Source organism: Corapipo altera, unplaced genomic scaffold (genome assembly GCF_003945725.1).
Source record: "Corapipo altera isolate COAL_440 unplaced genomic scaffold, ASM394572v1 61411, whole genome shotgun sequence".
Classification (NCBI taxonomy): Eukaryota; Metazoa; Chordata; class Aves; order Passeriformes; family Pipridae; genus Corapipo; species Corapipo altera.
In genome coordinates this window covers 19,281,356-19,303,177 of record NW_020884875.1, presented here as the reverse complement: position 1 = coordinate 19,303,177, position 21,822 = coordinate 19,281,356, and the positions used below count along the sequence as shown (strand labels likewise).

Genomic DNA, 21,822 nt, shown 5'->3' with positions numbered 1-21,822 from the left:
CCCCCCCCCCCCCCCCCCCCCAGCACCACTCTGTGTTTATGGTAACAATGCTGATAAAGCAATCAAATGGGATAATCTGATTTGTGAAAGAAGTCAGAGAGGAAGTGAGAATAGGTGCAGATTGCTTTTGCAGCACACCACCTTGTGCATGTTTGATATCCAGCAAACACATAGCTAAAGGAACACAGTCAGGAGCATTGCTGTGGCAAGCACTTTTTGGCAAACACAGACACCTGTTAGAGCAGTGGTTCATATACTCTGACCCCTGCCCCTCCCTCATCTCTCCCTCCTGTCCCCATTACCCTGGCAATGTTTTGGGATAAAAGTATCAATTCATTACGATTTCAGAAAAAAAAGGCTGAAGTATCCTGATTGTAATAATATTCATGGAGAGAAAATCTAATGATTTCTGATCTTTATAAATTTAAATTACTAACTCTAATAGTTTTGCCCAACTCCATAATGCAGAAAGATGTGCAGAACATTATGTTTCCTCTCCATCTAGGCAAATATGTTCCAAACACTTCCTAAGAAATTAGTTGTATTCAAGCCAGACTTGCATGCTGCCATCCCACAGGAAATGGGTCAGTAATCCATTAAGATGCCATTAGATAATCTAATTTGGAACTTAATCTCTAAATTAACCATGCTCCATACTTGAAGCGTACTTGAGAGAAAGAAAAAAAGTTTATGTTTGAATCGATAGGGGAGCCGAAGCGTGAAGAAGGCTGTTTGTTTTTTCTGTAGCTGTGGTCACGTCTCAAGCCGTCTGGTAACCAGGAGAAACCAGACATGATGTAATTCCAGATTGAACTTGAACTTCAGGGACTTAGAATGGGGGAACAATGGACCATAGGAATCAATAATGTCCATTTTCCACATGATTATGTTTGGAGCTTGAAGTTAACCTTTATGAGAGAAGCAACAAGAACTGCAGTGTGACCAAAATGAATGAGATGATCTAGAAGCAAGATGTAAAAGTAAAGAAAACAACTTCAGTAATATTTTCTGAGTAGCACTGCAGATTCCAGCAGAATTAGAAAAGTTCTTGCTCTACAGTGAACTGATTGCCTGTTCTGAGCACTCTTTGTTCACTTAGGTGGGACAAACTTAATCTTATGTTTCCTGTCATGTGATTTTTGGCAGCTGCAAGGGAAGGAGGAGCATATTATAGAGAATTCCCAAGTGTAAACTGTATCTTTAACCCCTTGGTTACTCCAGCTTTCTACTTTGTCAGCTTACCTCCAGTTGTTTCTTTTGAAGCAGTAGAACTGCATTGGTTTTATTTGTTTGGTTAGTTGACGCTGTTAGGATTGTCTCTATTTAGTCATGCTAATTTGATAGATTCATAGTTATATTTTTTAAAACTGCTAAGGTAAAAAATCTAATGGTTTAAAATGGAAATAGTAGTAATTGGAGGATATGAAGTAGTGCATGTCTGTAAAATGGAGAGTCAGTTCTTCATAGCCAATCCAGTGGCCTCTGGTAACCCAAGCACATATTCTCCATGCTTTGGATTCACTTGGTCATGGCCTTCTCTGTACAACTGCATGTTTTCAAACTTCCTTTAGCCCTGCTCCTGCACCAAATGCTCATACATGCACAGTCCAAAGCACAGCAGGAACATGCACCATTTCTCTGGGTCCTTCCTCTGCTATGGGTATTCTTTGTTAGTGATGGGCTCTGTAACCTCCTCCTGTTCTTTCCTTACCCTTTTTTGTTGCACTGGCACAAGAAGGAGTCTGCAGGGAACAGAAAAAATAGTATTCTTAGAGCAGAATTCCCTTTTCCCTCTTCTGGACATAAATCAGTAGGTCTTTACCTCCTCCATCTGCTAGATAGGTGGTATGTGCCTGCTAAACTATAAAGGTCATCCTAAATTAACCTGAGATATACTAAATATATCTCTTGAAAATATACTTAATATGTCTCTTGAAACAAGTGCTCACCTTGGGGAAATTTGGCAGCTGTTTACCTTCAGAGACCAGTTCAGAATGTTAACAAGTAGAAATTTAGCCAGGGTACTGGGATTAGCAAAATTGCATTTCTAAAATTCTTATTATCTCAGTAATTTTGAAGGGTAAAGATCCCTTAACTAAGTGAGAACCTAGTACAGACATAGATGAACCTTGCTTGGTGGCTTGCTATTGTCTTCTCTCAAAATTGGAGGCATTTCTACCTTTTCTGTACAAAGACTGACATGGCAGGATCTGATTTACCTTCTGTAAGGTAGTAGGTTCATGTACATGGTAATAAAGCCTCAAGAACGAAACCCAGGTTTAGATGTACTTTCTGAATGGTGAAATACTCTTAATTCTGAAACTGTAAAAGAAAGAAGGTAGTAAGTGGTGGAAAATAAGAATCAGAAAGACTTCAGATTTACTCAGGTCAGATTAGATTTGGTTTTTATTTCATTTAGTTAATTGTTTAACATTATTATACTCTTCATGTTATTATAACCCCCAAAGTGGACTGTATATACACATAACGTAAGTACTACTTGTGGTCCATTCCAGTAATATTTTAATGAGAGGTTCTTGAAACAGCAATTATTATCTTTAAGAGGAAATCATGGCAGAAATCTTCATTGAATTAACATCTGGAAACTGTAATAGATACTGTAATGGAGAATGTTAACCCTGTAGGCTGCTTGCAGAGTTTTCCTTTGCTGTGTTATTACATTTGAACAGATAAATACGTTATTCTTCCTGTGGATAGAGAGGGACTGATGACTGTGTAACACATCTGATAGTCTAGCTATGGTGAAGCGAAAACCCTTCCTGGTAGTGAAATTACTTAAAGATATAATGTTTCAGGAAGGTGGTCCTGCAAATCGTACTCTCTATCACAAAGGCTACTAGTACAAATCTCACTGCAGTATCTGATGGTGTTCTCATGTAATTTTCTTCAAAACTTAACCTTGAGCAGATTTTTTAGGTGTCACTCACATTCCAAGGGAAAGGCATTTATATTTTGACCTGTGTCAGCACACGTATCATAGATCTCTTCAGGAGCAGTAAGCTGGAGAGTGGGGTAGGCCTGCTTTATTCCACTCATACATACAAAGATTTTTTTTTTATAGGAACGAGAAGCCGTGTGGGCAGAAGGACATTTCATTAACTTCTTCAAGGACAACCACTTGTTGTCCTGGGCAGTGGAAAAGAGTTCTGGCTTCACTGGTGCTGAGGCACTTAATGGACAGAGGCAAAGCATTGCCTCCATTTTTGTGAAACCATGAGCTGGAACTGTACCTGACACTTAAACAAACTGCAAGATAATGTGATGAAGGGAAAGGTGTTATTCTATTTCCTGCTATTGCTACCCATGCGGACACCCAGGCAGAGTTTGCTTTGCAGCCAGCAGGAACTGTCTGTCATTTCTGCTAGGATGCTCTACAGAGAAACCATGAATGGTTTCCACAGCAGAAGCTGAACTCTGCAATATTCACAGAGGTCCCTTCAGAACAGGCCAGACAAAGTTGACAAGAGGACCTTGCTCTTCTGGGCTGTCAGTCTGGCTTGGCTGCATGTTGAATTTCTGGGGAGCTACAAAGCAGACTGTAGCTCATGAGGTAGCAAAAATTTAGCTAAATTTGCCATAAACATAATGGGGGGTTGTGGGAATGTTTGATAGACATTCAGCTTAGCAGAGCCTGTGTTGTGTTTTTGGTTATTTGTTGTGTCACGGCTGTTCTCAGAGCTCTGCGCTGTGATTAGGGTTGTCCTCTTCAGTAGCTTTCAGTCAGGTTTCTTCCTTTGTCTGCAGTGAACATCTGGTGGTGAAACCAGGACTGCGGTGGCCCAAGATAGACTTACTGTAGTACGATGTTTTTTTCCCAAAATATGTTTTTTCCTAAAATACAGCCAGAACTCATCGTGCCTTGAAGACCATGGCTCAAGAAGAGCCAGCAAACAGAGGGAATGGCTGTTTTTTTCCAGCTGCCAGCACAGTCAGACTGCCCAGTTTAGATGTTTAGACCAGGACTTCAGTCATCTCCTGAGTTTTGGGATTGGCAGCTGTTCGAGCCCTGCAGGAGGATGGTGTGAGGCTCTCCCAGTCCCATGGGTGCTCTGCTGCTTGTACCACCATTTCTGGCAGAAGGCTTGGTGCGAGCAGTGCAAGGGACTTCAAAACTCCTGTGGGATACACACAGTGCTAACATGGGAGATCTATTACTCCCTTGGGATTCATAAACAGTGCTGATGAATTTGTTGCAGTCTGCATTTTTCTTATGGTCATAATATAAGGAGGGAGGCTTGAAAGGTTTAAATAAACACCTGTATTAGATTTGTAGGTCATACAGCAATAACAGTCTGTTTAGGCACTTGCTACAACTTATTGAGAACTTTCCACAAAAATCAAAATCTCTGTCTAGTAGCAGATAAAAAAGCTGCTGCAAATAGTAATTTGTTTTTAGTCACCATTTACTTGTTTTCTTCACCCACTGTAGTCATTAGAAGGTTGGCAACTTTAAAATAAAGCAAAAAGTCACACATATATATGTGTCCAACCAGTGAAGTGCACTGTAAATCTTCAGAAAGATAACCTGGAGCCTGTGTGTTTAGCCTTTGACACAGAAATTGTTTAAATACTATGTTGACGTCAAAGAAAATTTACATTCTTTTAGTTAGTCTTCTATTTTGTTTGAAGTCACTAAATACTGTGTTACAGGACAGCAAAGAACTGTGCACTGTAAAACATACATTCAAGCAGATCCCAAGCAAACAAATCTTCTTGGTTCTTTATTTTTTTGTTACTAACTCCTATTTTAACAAATCCCTGTGCTTGGAAGCAATTTGCTTTTTGTCTGTTATTTCATAATTTACTTCTTAACTTCACTGAAATCCAAAGAAGAAGGAGCAAAACAATGCATTTTAAAACAAATTTTGAAGGAAGATGAAGAATAATTTGAAACAATTAAGACTCTTAGATGAGATTCTGGTATTGACTTTATTTTTTTTTTTTTGAAACATAATCTTTTCATCAGATCTCATTGGAAAAATCTTTCCTGCATAACTGGGGTTTAGTCTTTGTGAGTGCTTGAAGATTTGTGATGTAACTGTGATTTTTAATTTTCAAAACTTTTTTTTTCTCCATAACAGACTTTTTTTAATAGTCAATAGACTTGAAACAAAAAAAAAAAAAAGAAAAATTTTAGTGAAATGTATTAGCTGATCATAGATTTCGAAAACAGCAGATTTTTTTTTTTAAATTTCTGAAGAGTTTAAAATTATGAAGATTTTCAGGTGTCCTTCAAGAATATACCAACTGAAAAACAAAATAAAACAAAACACCCTATTGAATAATATTTACACTTGAGACATTGAAAAAATTAAGATATTCATATCTATTTTATTTCCTTGATGAAATAAAATTGGTGCTGTTCCCTTCAGAATTTGACCATCATTGAGATAAGCAGGTCAGGAATTCCACTTTTTTGTGTGTCTAAAACAGGACACCTGAAATTAATTGCTAGGAGTCAAAATAGTAAATTAACAGATTTAGAGAGGTAAATAGTATGAAATAGGAGTACATGACAGAAGCTGTTTGTATTATTTTTAATATGAAAGACCTGAGGAATATGTCCCCTGGATTTCACAAAATAAGTTGACTGAAAAGACCACAGAAGTTTGTCAGGTGAAATATAGTTATTTTGTACACATTTAAAAATAGATAATAAGAGTGTCTTTTACTCTTTACACCACTGCCACGAAAGTGCATCTGCTTATCCAGGAGAGAGCAGTCCAAAAAGGGGACCAAAGAAGAGAGGAAAGAAAACTTCCAGCATGCATCCTCCGCAAAACACCGTCAGAGGGTTTAGTCTTCAGATGTGTTATCATGAAACTCATCAGTCTAATCCCAGAATGTATTTCCAAGTAAGCAGTTATGTTTGTGGAAAGACCTAGTGAGGACAAAAACTTGATAAGTGAAATGCAGAGGAAGGATGTGTTTGCATGCTGGGTGTCCAGTTTTGGTGTTAGTTCTTTGGCAATGATTACTGACATAAAGATGTTGTTTTATTTCTGATTAAATGTGATAAGACTTTCTTTAAAGTCATAGAACCATATAGCGTAGGATTATTTGGGTTGGATTTCTGATTTACCAGAATCACATCTAAGGAAAAGGTTGCTCAGGGTCTGTGCTGGGTACTGATTAGCAGCAGCTGAGGCCTGTCTCTGAGTATCCATCTTGCAAATAGTGTTGTGGATAGTACCTGATCTGCTTGGTGCCTGTTGAACTTGTCAGTGCCATTGGGACTTCAGCTCCTTAGTGACAGAGTGCTTTTGAAATGATGACTTAAGTTCCTTAAGTCATTGAATTGTCTTTGAAAATATTTTATTTCTCAGAGGTTTGTTGAAAAAGTTATGGTACTCACTGCTACCCTTGACTGATGGGTAGCCTTGGCTGCAAGTGTTTACATGATTGGGTCCTATGTTAGCTGGTGTTCCTTAGACTCTGACACCTTTAGGGAAAAATCTCTTTCTGGTTTTTTGAATATTAAAAGTCTTCTGTTCTTTTGGTAATCTGCACACCTGCGAGGCCCAACTTGGGATGGACACAAGATAAACTGCTGGGTTGTAAGAGGGTAAGGTTTGCACAGGAAGCTGAACAACTGAATCTTTATACAGCATTCTTGAAAAGAGAAAGACCTGTACACTGTAGTGTATTTCACTAGCTCTTAAATAACATCTGTTATGCTATATATTGTCACTTGTATGGTTTACTTATGTCTGCTCTATATATTTATGTCTGAAATTTTTGGGGGGCTTGCATAGACAGGCCACCTAATGTAACACAGGAGTGTTACAACTTGCAACTGAGTTCAGCAAAGTTATTTTTCTTTCAAATAACTCATACTTTCACAAAGAAAACTGGGAAGTAAAATCTCAAGTAATACTCACAATTTGGTTTCCAATTTTATTTTAAGTAGTGCTATAATGAATATTTTTCATTATAGTAGTGATATAATGAATATATTTTTTGTAGTAATAATGAATATTGGCTTAACTCTGATTCAAATTAATTTTATGTTTTGTTTTTTCTCTCTTTTTCTCTCTCTCCTTGTCTGTTTCCCCTTTTCAACAGTCCTGGTACCTGGGCTAGCTTGGTTCCTTTTCAAGTATCAAATAGGACACCGATCCTGCCAACAAATGTCCCAAATTATGGTTTGAACATAATTGGAGAGCCTTTCCTTCAAGCAGAAACAAGCAACTGAGGGAAAAAAATTATTAGAATTAAAAGCAAAATTAAAAAAAAAAAAAGAAAAAAGAGAAGAAGACAGGATGAGAAAAGAAACTGAAGAAAGAAGAAAAAGTAGACCAGCAAATGCAGCTCTTACAATCACTAATTTCCTTATGGTTGAAACTGAAATGAGATACAAAGGGTCGATGATATTTCACTGATGGGTAGAATGCAGCTCCTGCTAAGTAGCCTTTGTTATATGAAGTCCACTGGGAAATAGATTTTCTGTCTCCGACAATATATTTTAACTGACTTTCTAGATGCCTTAATATTTGCATGATAAGCTAGTTCTATTGGTTTAGTATTCTTGTTGTTTACGCATGAGATCACTATTCCTGGTTATCTCACAAAACAAAGGCTAGGCAGCAGCAGCAGAGCTGCAGGAGGACAAGGGCCGTGAGCCAGCCATTTTCTCAACACTCTGATTTCTAAATGTTTTAAAAATAAGCTCTGTAGCCTTTAGTTATCAGTATGGATTTATTAAACTTTGGCCCTTAATTCAGCCTTTTATAGTGTGTTATGCAGTTTGAAGTTTTCAATCAGTATGAACACACAGGCTCTATGAAAGAAATGCCTCTACATAGGTAAAAGTGTTATCTTCTCATGCAACAGTAAAAAAAAAAAAGAAACTGAAAAAAGTGACATTTTCCCCACTAAAGAAACACTTACAGAGGCAAGTGCAATTTAAAAATCATATCTAAGGGGTCATCACTATAAGTCCTTCAGCCCTTGGACTCTAAATTGAGGGGATTAAAAATAGAAATAAAAATTACTTTGAACAAACTTACTTTTCCCCTCAATTTTTGAGGGCATTAAAAGGCATTAAATCAAGACAAATCATGTTCTTGAGAAAAAGAAATCAATGGAAACACAGCACTTATGTTGATTTAGCTGCTGCCTCCACAGAGGGGTAGGATTTATTTATTTAAAGTTACTTGTTGCATCAAGAACCCATAGGGTTTACATCTTTCAGTAAAATCTACATCATAGAGACAAAGACATAGGCAAATCCATGTCACAAGGGCAAAGCTTACCGTTTACAAACTGGTAATACCAGGATGGGGATATGTTGTATTTAAATAATGCACTCTTAATGTAAGTCTAATTACAGGGTGCTGTAAACTTGCATGGTGCTTTCAGAAGTTAGCCTTGTTCAACAATTTTCACATATTGACAGAAATATAATGTGCATGGGCAGACATTTTGCCTCTATGTCTCTTTAAAAATTTAAAATACTCTTTCCAGTTATCCTAATTTGCACGAAGATATAATGTCCACATTACGTGCCTTGCCTTGAAATCTAAAAAATGGAAAAAAACAAAAAAAGAAAAAACTAGAAAAAAATTGACATCACTACACTTGTTTTGCTGCATTTATTATAATTTTAAATCTTTACCATTTTTATGACAAAATATTTTGTATTCCAGATGCGAAAAATGTGTGACATCATGGATTTTTTAGACAGTTATACCTTTATCTCACATTTATAAAGCATATCATGGCTGTGTATAGTTGCCGCTTAAGAATTGTAATCAACCAGCAATATTTTCAGTATTTTGGTGTTTTTTCTATTAACCTTTCATGTTTTTCATCTTCCAATTAATATTGGGGGGAGGGGATACAAATTTATACGAATTATGCAATACCGAGTTTTGCCTATGTAGGTAGTGCTTTTAGCTGTATTGGTTATTATAGGTAAGTACACAGATTTAAAAAAAAAAAAAAAAAGGAATACTGTATGCTTTTTTTGTTTGTTTTAATTGACCAAAGTGGGTACTGCTATTTTTGCAGTGTGATGAGGTCCTTTTCTGTACTGAGAGGTGGACAGGGGATTTTTTTTTATACATACATATATATATATTCTGGGGTGGGTAGGGAGGATTTTTAACACTTTACAGTGTAGCTGTGAAGCAGTGCACCCTTAGCCAGGCAAGGGCTGCAAAGCAACTGTTCTGCCTACTGTGACAAACTTTCAAATCGGTTCCCTCTTTTTAACTTCACACCTGGGGTGCAAGCTGAAATCATTTCTGGATTTAAAAAATAAATAATGAATTCTGTTGGAGGCAGACTTGACTTGAGGAAATTGTTTTACTTCAAGGGTTTTTTTCTTGAGAAAGAGAGACAGACAGAGAAATAGGTCAAGACCCACAGTGAGGTGAAGCCTTTACCATTCTGGCAGATACTGTACCCAAAAGAGTGCATGTTAGAAAATGCTTTTAGCTCAGAATGACAAAGACACTTGCTTTGTCTAGGAAATGCAAATACAGGGCCAAAATCTTTGCTGGCATAGTTCCAGTGACTCCAGTTGACTCTGGAGTTGTTTATGCAGAGAATTTGCCTCCCTTAGACTGCTTGACTGGTAAAATTTATTTTTTTTTTTACTTCACATTATTATTTTTATCCCTGTCCTTCCACCAAGTTTTTTAATTCACAGCATCTGAATTACAACTTTCAGCCAGCTTGGGCTACGTCAGAGGTTTGCAAAGTCTTCTCATACAGCAGATCACATGGAGAGTTCTAGGCTGTAGTGGAGAAGGAATTTATGCAAGGAATTAGACTGTGATGGAAATGAAGATCTTTTTCCAGTAAAATCTCAGTTGGTAGACCAGTAATGGGCCTGTTGCTGGAGACCTCTTATACACCAGGGATCTTTCCAATCTGTGGCTTAACACAGGGTGAATTTTTCTTTAAAGCACATCCTTTTATTAGGGTGCAAGCAGAGGAGAGTATAGATGTGGATATAAGATACCCTGGTAGGAAAATCCATCCATTTGCAGTTGTCTCTGCCTTTTGGAGGTTTTCTTACTCTGGAGCAGTCCCAGGGGTGCGGCTCAAGCTTCAGCCACCCCTGTGAGCAGTGGTCAGGGGCACACCACCATTAGTCGCTTCTGGCTTCAGCCACTCCATGGTGCTTAAGAGCCATGGTGGTGGCACAACCCCATGTCTCCAGGAGGAGACGTGTAGGCAGGGCCTGAATGGCTAATGAGACAGGATTTCTAAAGAAATAAATCTTTGAGATTTAGCTAAACTGAAGAAAAATATAAGACCAAAAAAAAAAAAAAAAAAAGAAAAAAAAGGTAAAATTGTGTTGTTCTTTTTCTGAGCCCCATGGTAGATCAATTGTTTGCTAAACATATGACAAAGTATGCTAGACCTAACCAGAGTGCATCATAGGCTCTGACCTAGTGAAATAAATTATGTGTTGTCCTTTATGCATGTCACTGATGCAGAACAGTTTGGAAGCAGAAAGGTGTGCTAGGGGGACATTCTTGATTATTACCATTAGAAAGGTGTTCCCCGTAGGCTTTCAGTAGCACATTGGGAGAAAATTGGAACAAATTCAGGCTTCAACATGCAATAGCCAAAACGATGATTGCCCTTGTAGAAAGATGGATGTCCTTAACAGAGCCTTTTTTTAATCTCTGACCACCTATATGCAAAAAAAGCTGAGCTTACAGATGCAGTTTTTTAAAAAGTAAATTCTTTCCTTCCATGTGAACAAATGAGATTGTTCAGCAACTGTGGGTTTTCGACACCTGCCTCTCTAATAGAAAAACCTGTTTGGAAGATAATGAACTTTTCATTTATTGTAGGTTGGCTTTGTTGGTTGTTTTGTTTCGGTTTTGGGTTTTTTTTTGAGCTCAGCAGTCAAAAGATTAAGATGATTGAGAACTCAAATCCAGTCTCTGGCCTCCTCCTTCACCAGGAAGTGTATTCTGACTAAATTGAGCCACCCCGTTCTATGTGCACTGTTCTGCCTTTATTAAGTTGCTTTGCAGCCCTGGCCTCATGGCTGTGCCACTGAAGTGTGTTTCCCCTGGAGTGACATGAACGCTTGAGGCTTGACTAAGGAAAAAAAAAGGCAGTGAAGGAGACTGTACATAAAGACATGGCAAAAATATTAATTATAGCAATATAGTTGTGGGGTGATGTTCAGGTGGGCAGCTCCATTGAAAATATGTGAATGAGCTTGTGAAGCTGCAAGTAGCAAGAAGAAAGGAGGATCTTCTGAATGAACCGCCTACCTTGTAGACAGTAATTTGTACACTGTATAGTTTTGTTAAGGATTTTTTTTTTAATTAAAATACCCTTGTTTGTAAAGCTAACTTTTTAACAATTATAATGGAAATGTGTTTCCATTTTTAAACAAAAATATTCTTTGTTTGGAAACTGGACTTGGGTTAAAACTCTCCAGTTTCTTAATTTATGTATTAAAAAAAAAATCTGTCCATGTTAGGAGTTATTTCGCAGATTCCTGTGCTTGAAAAGCGTGGGTTACTAATCCTTTAAAAATGTAAATGGAGAAAAGTTATATTTTATGAAGGTTATTTTGTTGTATTTAGTATTGGAAAAGTTGGTTTTCAGAGCATTTCAAAATGTTGGAAACACCACTGTCTTTTTATTAGTATATATGGCCTTTAGCAAAAGTTTTTGTGATTGTTACATGATGGTATTTAAGATTAGGTTCACAGAGCAATTCAGGATAGGCAGAGAGCTAAAACAGTACTTAAGTCTCACACAGCTGTGTCCTCAGGGAGCAGAATTTTGGATTTGCAACTTGTAGCTTCATAAGGACTTAATGAAAGAGATTGCACAAGGACATCTGTGACACCAGAGTGGGTTCTGTACCTAAATTTAAATTATGTGTACTGTGTGAGATTATGAAGGCTGCAGAAAGTTATCCCATATTCAGTGTACAGTTTTCACTTTCAATAAAAAAAACTCTCTAATGTTGCTGGCAGTAAGGCCCCAAGCATGACATCCTCTATGGTTTACATGATCCTGTCAAGGTCTTTTGTTAACATTAACCAGCTGCATGCTCCTGGATTTTTTTATTGGGTTTCTATAGAAAGCTTAAGAGAAAAAAAAAAGAGAGAGTAAAATCATATGCCAGCTAATAAAGTTAAACAGGAAAAGCTCAAAGCTGAATGTTCTACTCCATACTGAAGGAGCTGAAAACTGCCTCCTTCTTATTTGCACTTTCTGCTAGTTCCCCAGTTTTTCTAATTTTTCAGAATTATGTGGGTGTGGTGGAGCACTGCAGTTGGAGGATAACATGGACCACTTATTTTGCCCTTTAACCCTGCACAGTGACCTTTGCATCAGCCAAACTTATTGCCATGACAACTCTTTGTACTGTTTCCATGCCACAGCTCTGTTGGTCACGTTGTCAATAGTAAAGGGGACAAGTTGGAGACGGTCAATTTTTACATTTTTTTGTTGCAATTTTTTCTTCAATGGTTGTAAGTAGTTGTTTGTTTGTTTGTTTGTTTGTTTGTTTTTTATGATAAAAGGGTTCACTAGTTAGTACTCTTTAGAAATATCTGTGTGTTACAATTCAGATGTATGTTGAATTTGTAAAAAGGGCTTCAGTGCCACTAGCATCATGATATACTAGAATAAGCCTTTGATACTTTCATTGCATGATACGGTAACAGTAAAACAAAAGGTGGCCTAAATAAATGGAGAGCAGTGTGAGCTAGTGACACTAAAGCCAGTCTTTGTATTACTGTATTTTTGACAGAATGGTTTTGAAAACTGTGCTACAGGGACTGATGTGGCAAATGTATCTCTATATGCAGAAGGAAGTTTTTTAAGAAGTATGGCTTATTATGCATTCTTCATTGAGGGCATTGAAGTTGCATGGACTGATAGAAGTTGATGCAAAATGAGAAAGAAACAAAAACCAGCAAAATGTTTACCAAAAAACTCAAACAAATGAGCAGTGCCTGTTCAATTTCACAGTCTCTGTTGAGTTCAGCTGTAAATATGTTTCAGATAACATTTTCTTCAAAAATAATCTCTACAACATTGTAGAATGTGAGGGGTTCCTTAATCCCAGGCATAGGCTTCTCAAGAGCTGCATTAGATGTCTTCATTAAGCTGTTAATTTGTGCTTATATCATATAGAACTTTTAGTAAGCTGGGAAGAGGCACCCCATCTCAATGATATTTCTCTGAGAACAACTTTTGTAGGGCTGTGTGTTTCTTTAGATACATTTAGTACAACTGTAGGTGACAAGTAGTCAGTTATTGCTTGCTAGCTACATACCAGGGTTGATCCATTTTAAAACTTTTGGCATTTTTCCCCATACTGGAGGCCATAAATCCTGAAGGTTACATTTTAATTAAAAAGATGGTGCATGCACAGTCTTTGTGTAATGAACCTTCACTAGTAGGATGTATTACAGTACAGCTACTTAATTTTGGAATTAGGGCCCTCTGGCATCAAAACTACTTTTAGCCTGAGTGTTAACAAAGGTTTTTATTGTGCCTGGTTGGAGGATAATAATGTTCTTTTTGGTACTTTTTTTTTTAGGTTACAAATGAACTCAACTGCCACAAGTTTTAAACTGGTGTAAATCAAGCTTGACTTAATGTGATTGTTACTGTTATATCCAGCCTACACTGCTAGCAGCTGCTCATACTGCAGTCAATTACTGGAAGCGGATATATTTCCTATGCAAAAACTGTTTAAACAATAAAAATGAGCTATGCTACAGACTCTGGTCTTATGTTTTCTTTTCTGCCTCTAAGAGTCATAATTAGTAATATCTTAGAAACTAACCTGAAAGCTTCTACCCTGATAGCATGGTACAACTTAGAGAGTTCTGTGTATACTAAGTTTAGATTTAACATATTTGTTTGCACATATTTTGGCTTAGCAGTTACACTGGAAGCGGAGGAGAACGAGAAGAAAAAGAGATACAGTCAGATAATTGGCTCGATTTAAATTTAAATTTAATGTTTAGTTTTCATCATCATGTTTTACCAACCCTAGTAATTACACAGGTGACCTGAAATGCTTCTCCTGTGATGTAAGATTCATCATGGCAGCGAAAGGGCAGGAAACTTCTGTTTTGTTTTAATGTCATTGATTTGTGAGACATTCAATCTTTGACTTCTTAACTGCCTTCATGATAGCATTTTAATTGAATAAAGATGGTAAGATCCAATCTTCCCAAAATTCTTTCTGAATCCAAAAAACTTTGTTTCGGCTAAAGATCCTTCAACTCTACAAAAGAAGAATTATTTTTCATAAGTGTGTATTAGGCATATGTATGGGATGTTTCATTCAGCTCATGTTCCTCAAAATAGATAGTTTTCTGCTTAGGCTGTTAGGATTCTGTAAACCAGTAGCAACAGAGTGCAAGTGAAATGAACACGGTCAAGAAGAGACTGGTGGGATCACAATGTAAGGACTTAAACTGGATTATATATAAATCATCAAATTTTGTCCCACAGTGAAGTTAAACAACTCTCCATCTACTAACCAACTCTCCATCTACTTAGATAAAAATATTCTGCAGTTTCTAGAGCATAAGATTTATCCAGTTTCAATTAGTAGTAAGAAAAATGTAAAATGGTTTAATATTTTTCCCTACTGGTTTCTTTACATGAAGACAATTTGTTTATTAAATGTACTATTGTTTCTGAGAAAGGCCCTTTGTTGTACATGTGTGTCTCCAAAACGAATTGCCAGGCATGAAAATTTAGGAAATTCAAACAATTTGCCCTGCTAGAATTTCCTTGAATGATGTCATTTGGACATGATTTGAAAACTCTATTGAGGATTTCAGGTTCCATGCCTAAAGCTCCAAACCATAAAACTTTCCAGAGACAATTAAATTCAGTCCTACCTCCCCTTTCTGATAAGAAAATGCCCTGCTTTTCCAACCACTTTTCAACATCCTGCTGCTGTATACAACTCACCAGAATCCTGCAACAATCTTACATGACTTTGATCCCCCATTCCATGTATGCTCCACTCCATGAGCCAGCTGCACAGTAGTACTGATGCAAATAGTTCAGGACAGAGGCTGGCAACTGCCTGCATTCAAAGGGCCAGTACCACAGCCAGGGCTGCAATGCCATGCTCAAGGTAGACAATGAGACAAAGAACACTAAGATAGAAGTGACAGGAAGAAGAGAATGCAAAGACCATGACTTGCAACTTCATGGTGAGGACAAGCCCAAGGGGGGGAAAGGTCCTGGTTCAGGCCTTTCTGCTTTCCCATGTGCTAGATTTTTGAGAAGAAATGGGCAAACACTTTTTTTAATTTCAATTGCAGTGGTTTTTTGTTTATTTTCCCATGAGCTTAAACGTTGTAATTGAAAAGTAGCATAAATCTTGACACCAGATCGAAACACATGCACAAGCAACAAGGTAGAAACGTGCAGTGCCGTTTGCTGCTAAAATAATTAAATGAAGTTCTTAAATTGTCTTTTCCATGTCTAGGTTTCTTTTTGAGTCTTATTTTAATTTTTATTCTGGTTACTCATCTGAAGTTTTATATTATACCTGTTGCTCAATCAGCTTTTGGTTTTTTGGATAAAGCTGAAAAGAAACGTAGACTTGACCTCTTCCTTGTAAGCCTGGGCCCAGGGGCATTTGTTTCTTTAAGGTGATGGCACTGAGTGCTAGAGGACCCTTGGAAGTGTTTAACTGCCAGTATCTGAGTCACAACCAGGGCTGTCTGAACACAAGAAGGTTATTGAATGCTCAAGACTGAACAAAATTTTGTCTGCCTTTTGTTGGAGGGAAAAAAAGGCTTGCTGCTGTTTTTCAGGTGACTTTCATGTGCTTTGTCACATTCTCCACTTAAAAAGCAGCAGCCTAAAGTCTTTCTGGTAAGGTAACTACAGGATTGTTTTATAGATAGATTATATAAGTCACCCTCAGAAATGGCAGAATTGAGACTAATGACAGAGAGAAGTCTGTTGGCATTGTCAGATGTAAGCAGGACCTCACCAAGATCTTCCTTAGAAGAGGTATCCTACTTCTGCCTGCCAAATATGTCTTTAGAGCATCCTCTGATAGTTTCTTTAAGTTCCTTATTGGCATGAGATCAGCCACTATTTTCAAGGCATTTACCCACAAAAGTTGATTGACTGAGATGCTGAGAGCTGTAAAGGTCTGTCCAAAAATGTGCAAGGATTCAAGTATGTCTTGAACTCGATTTACCTTTTATGACATTCACCATTGTATAGTACCCTGGTCCTCTTTTCTTACTCTGTCGAGAGTATCATCATGTTCTCCAGAAAAAGAATGAACAAAGTTACTGGATATTACCTGTAAAATGCAAAGCTTAAAAAAACATATGGGAACTGATGAGAAAACTGCCAGTCCTTTATATCAAGCTTGATATAAGTTGCAGTGGGCAAGTACCTAAACAGAACCTGCTGCTTAAAAAAAAAAGAAAAAGGAACAGGGGGTGGAGGGGGCACCGGCTCCTCTGGAAGGCTGACTGATGCAACCTCAGTCCCTCAGACGCAAGTCCCTCTGAAATCCTTCAACTGATCTTTAACAAGGATTATTAAAAAACGTCTGTATTTCTGGTAAGGCACCTTAATTTAGGAGAACATGTATTTCCAGGTCTTAATGTGCTTTTTTTTTCCCCTGAGGCGCCTTAGGATGGACAGAGGTGTTCGAACTATTTCTGCTTGCTAAACTGATGCTCACTACTAAAATAATGGTCTCCGTTGACTATATTTAGATGCATTACAGTTGCCAAAACCAACACACATTGCTGTGGGCAGACAAGCAACAACTGATACACAACAGGGCTGGGGCAGGGATAAAAGATGTATCTCCTCATAACTGACAAGTCAAGATCTGCAGCACTGTAAAGCTGGTACTATATCAATTGTAAGCAGCTGTCTGTTCAATTTTCGAAAACTCTGATCAGATAATTGCTGATGTTTCAAGAAACAAATGGTGCCCCCAGTTAGAATGCTCAAATGCCACTAAATGCAATGAGGTCACCCAAGGATAAGTGGGGGCTTTAGTACTTAAACACTTTTCAGACATAATTCTGGTTTTAAGCCACCTCTCTCCCAAATTATTTGAGATTGAAATGTTTCCCTCAGTGTATTTTTCTGCTGAAGTACATTGAAAAATGTCACAGTTACTTAAAGTGGATTTGTTTCACAGATAGAAAAATTGGATCTGTGAAACCCATTAGAAGTTGATTATATTTTTCTGTTTCATGGAAACAAGAATATGAAGATAAAGTTTTGGTTTGCTGGGGTTTTGTTTTGTTTTGGGGGTTTTTGTTTGGTTGGTTTTTTTGGTTGGTTTTTTGTTGTTGTTGTTGTTGTTTTTTTAAGGTAGGTTGATGTTCTCCTGCCCTCACTCCCTACTTTTAAAATACAAGAATTTACTTTGTATCTGTACCTCAATGTATGCTAGTGTGTTTCGGTTTTGAACAGGACAGGAGGACGCGTACTACAATACCCATAAAATACACCCAATTATAAGAAAATAAACCTGATATAACATGATGCTTCTAAGACTCAGAACTTGCACAAGTTAGAAATATTAATGGTGGACTGAATATAGTTAAGGTATTTTGGGGGATGTGATAGTGACTTAAGCAGATCATGCAAATGTAGCTGTGATCAGATGGTCACCTGTTAGACCTTCTTTGCTTAGTATCTTCTGGACATGTTATGCTGCCATCACACAAGGATGATTGTGCCATTACAGCCACCAGGATCACTCCGCTCAGGAGCATACAGCAGCAAGAGCCATGGGGTGCTGGCAAGCCTCGACTGGTGTATCAATAGGAAGCTTGACAGCACATGTTATGGATGATGTGTTTCTCTAGGTTAGTGGCTTTCAATCTATGGTCATAAGAAACCCTGGGGCTCCTCGGAACACTTCTGTTAAAGTAGTGGATAGGGAAGATAAAGGGAATGGTACAGTGGTGGCGTTTTAGTGATTAGTTTTCTTGTTGTACCATTATGCTTTTAAGGAGGCAAGAGAGACCCCTTCCAAGCAGTTTTTAGGTTGTGTTCAGGCCTGTGATGTTTCATGCAAGGAACAATGTGAAGATCAGAAACACTTGCTATCTTATAAAATTACAAGTTCATTGACTTTGCATTTTGATATTGTGTGGAGGGTTCCAGGAGGATGATACTAGGGTAAGGAAAAAGAAAGAGTCTTGTCCTGTGCTCAGGGAAGAAATTTGGGTGGGCATAGCATCTCACTGTGAGATATCAAAACTCTGTGTTCACAGGGAGCTAGAGACTGAAAAGACAGACAGCTGACATATCCAGACCCACAGCTGGCTTCATAACTCCTGCTGCCAGCCCTGCCCTGGTCTTCCCATGGGCTCACAAGGCTCTTCTCCATCATGGTCAGTGAACACCCTTCCCTTTCCTGCCTTTACCCTTCTACTTTGTTTGCTCAGGTTCCTTATTTACCATTCCCCACTATCTCAGTCCGATAATAATCAAAGGAGCAGTTCCTGTAATGCTTCCCTTGTACCACGTGCCCTCCTTGTTCCTCCTGAGTATGAGAGGTGGTGGAGTTGAATCACTCTGTCCTAGGGAGGGTGGTGGCTCACAATGGGTGAACAGGAACTCTAGTAGGATGCCTTCCCATTTCTGGGAGCAGCAGAGGGAGAAGGGTGCACCAAGGGCACATGCAGAGATGATAGGCGTGCCTGCCCTCTCTTTTGCCTTCAATGGCGTCACTTCTCCGAGGAGTGGCTATACCAGGGTGCCACATTATCAGGAGTCCCTTTCCAGCCTAACTTTGAGATTGACTGACCTGATGTCCCAAAAGAAGGTGGGACTGGCTAGGTCTTCAGATAGAAGGTATGTGTTCTGTCTTGACTGCACTTGACTCCAGTTTTTAATAGTGATTGATGAAATAAATAAACACAAGCTGAGGGTCTGTGGTAGCCATATCTGTGATTGCTGAGGTCTAGGGTGTTTTGTCCTATAGAAACAATCAAGGTGACTGTAGGATTGTAAGTAGAAACAATTTCATTTCTACATTTTTGCTCCAGGCTTGTGGTAAAAGGGAGAAAGACTTTGCAAAGGTGGTTGACAAATGCTGTTGGATAAAAGTTTCCTGTAGGGCTTTGTTAGGCATGACTGGAGCAACAGATCCAGTGTCTGGGTGTCCTGTCTGGAAATATCTAGCAAGAGGAAAATTCCTATAGGGTGAGCATAGTATAATTATGATTCTGAACAATGTTGTCTAGCGGTTAACAGTGATTAGTGAAAGAGTGAATTGGGAACAAGCTATAGAAATGAAGAAAGGATTGGTATGGAAAGGGAACGTTTCAGGTTAATTATACCTTAAAGCAGTTTCAGGGATGGATTCACTCCCTGTTCCCTTGGATGGGCAATGCCTCAGGGGCTCTGTGCTTCAGTCAAGTCCCCAGGCTGAGAGACCCTGGAGATGTGAGCTGGGGTCAGGAGCCTGACTCAGAGCTCTACTCTCTGCTTGGCACAGGGTTTGCCAGTGGCTGCTGGTGTATGCATCACAGTGGTAGGTCCCAGCTACTGTACCACAGAATCTAGAGGAGATTGAAGGCAGAAATATTAAAAACAGTCTGTAAGGAAGAGCTTAATCTAACTACCTCTGTCCAACCCTGTCTAATGACTCCAAACTTAAGTGTTCTGCTGTTGCTCTTGCGTGCCACTAGTCAGGCACGCTAATGACACCTCTACAGTGTAGAGATGGGCTGTAAAAATATCTGTCTGAGGGGAATGAGTCAATGGACAAACATTATCAATAGTTCTTAGAAAAGTACAGAGCAGCTGCTGGAGATTATAAAGGTCACTCAGACTTAACAACTTTTAATGTTGTTCCATAAACAAAAACACCCCTTGAAACCAGTATAATTTCAAGGCTGTTTTCTGAAAGCGACATACTGAACTTTCTGGTTGATTTTCAGGTAAAATTTAGGACTTCTTAATAATCTGATGTTCATATTGACCTGGGTTGCAATCTGGCACAAACTTTTTTGGCTCAACTTTCTTTCATCCAATTTTTTTGCAGGTATGTTGTTTAGAACTGAAAGTACAGAAACAGATAATTTGGCAGCAAGCAGAAAATTTCAGATGAGTTTGGCACTAAATCACAGCTTCCTGAACTGCCACAAGGACAAGGTGTCCTTGGGAAGAATGTAATGGCTGACTTTAAGCAGCCAGCACACACCCCACCATCAGCCACGTGTTCCCTATTTTCCTCCATGCTGGTCCTCTGGGGAATCTTCCATCAGTGAGACATCTAACAGTGGAACTTATGCACAACTGTGCACTTAGCATATTTATTTTGGTGATTTTGGAATAACGAAAGACATGACAATTTTAGAAGGATTTTATATGTGCCACCAAGGGCTTAACTGTGAGTACTCTCAGCACAAGCACAGTCTACTGAATCATGATTCCCAACAATCATTTTCAAAATGTAGGTCCATAGAGACTGAAAACTGGAAGATTTTAACCTTCCTATGTCTTAGTTTCTAGATGGTCAAATAAGATAGCAGCACTTAATTTTTTGGTCTACTTGTTTAGCTTCTGGGAAACTAGGACACCAGGCTTCCTTGAGGTTTCTAGGTGTTCACATTAATATAAGTAATAAACTATTATTACAAACTCAATACAAATTTTTGGAAGAATCAGATTTTGTAGGTTTCTAACACAGATGGTTTTCACTCAGATGATCAGTGCTTTCTCTCTACATGAAAGTCACTTAATTCATTAAGAGTTCTGATGGATCTCAAACTCTTCAACTTGAAGCTTTCTATCTTGAAAGAAGGAATCAAAATCACTTCCTCTACAGTCAAAGTTTTCTTGAAAAATCTGTTAAGTTCCCAAAGTTTAGCGCTTACTTACAATTTTTTGACTTTATATCCGTTTACTCTTTTTATCTTCTGTATTAAATTATTTCTTTATCTTCAGCTATTTCAATGATGTTGATTATATCAATAGGCAAAAAATAATTCTTCATCTGGAGGAAGTGTTTTCAAATTCCCTGATTGTTGGCATTCCTTCACACAATTTGCATGATCAACATGATTCTGTTTTGATTTTGATTATACATTCATAACCTGGGTGAAAGCCTTTGCTTATTTTACCTTTTGCTTATTTTACCTTTGCTTATTTATATCTCTGTTTTATGAAAACCTTCTCTAAAGCATGGCTTCATTGAAAGTCACAGAATAAAAAAGCTGAAGAGATGTACATCTATATGGCAAGACAGCTCACAAGCAAATGTGAATCAACTTTAAACTAAAAAAACAATCCTACACAGTGGTGTTGCATGTTGCAGTTGAACAGCTGTTCCAAGAGTGCAGCAGAGACCTACTCAGCAAGGCTGCAGGCAAACGCTGTAAGGTGGCAGTAGAAACTGCTATCAATAAAGGGCAGGTATATACTGCTGGGTGATGGCATGTTTTGCCATTTTCAGAGATCAAGGATGGCAGGGAGAGCGCTCCTGTTGGGCTTGCCTTATGTTTTTCCATTGTTTTTCTGTCAAACACTGCAGACGAAGAACCCACCTCCTAGATGGAAGTTGCTGTCTAGGTCAAAAGGACAGAACAGAAAACCCAAGCATCTTCTGAAAATAGTTACGAGGTGGCTTCAGTCAATATTGAACAAGTTGCTGACATTCTTCAGTCTGCATAGCATCTATGTCATTTATTGTGAGGGGATTTGTATAAAGCAGAGAGTCCAGAATTTACTAAATCATAATTTTGTGCAGATGATGTGCTTAGAGCCATGTGCTGCCTGATCTCTTGCCATTAACATGCGTAACATGAGATACAACTCCTGTTG

General features: G+C 38.3%; 1 protein-coding gene across 7 annotated transcripts in view; it reads left to right on the top strand.

The window, feature by feature from the left end:
- Positions 1 to 13,746, top strand: part of NFIB (nuclear factor I B) — a 167,179-nt gene extending 153,433 nt beyond the window's left edge. For all 7 annotated transcript variants that reach the window (XM_027635252.1, XM_027635251.1, XM_027635257.1 and 4 more), the window contains one exon: positions 7,087 to 13,746. In XM_027635252.1, coding sequence (XP_027491053.1) covers positions 7,087 to 7,216 — 130 coding nt within the window. In that variant the 3' untranslated portion in view covers positions 7,217 to 13,746. The remainder of the gene's footprint in view (positions 1 to 7,086) is intronic.
- Positions 13,747 to 21,822: the final 8,076 nt, after the last annotated feature.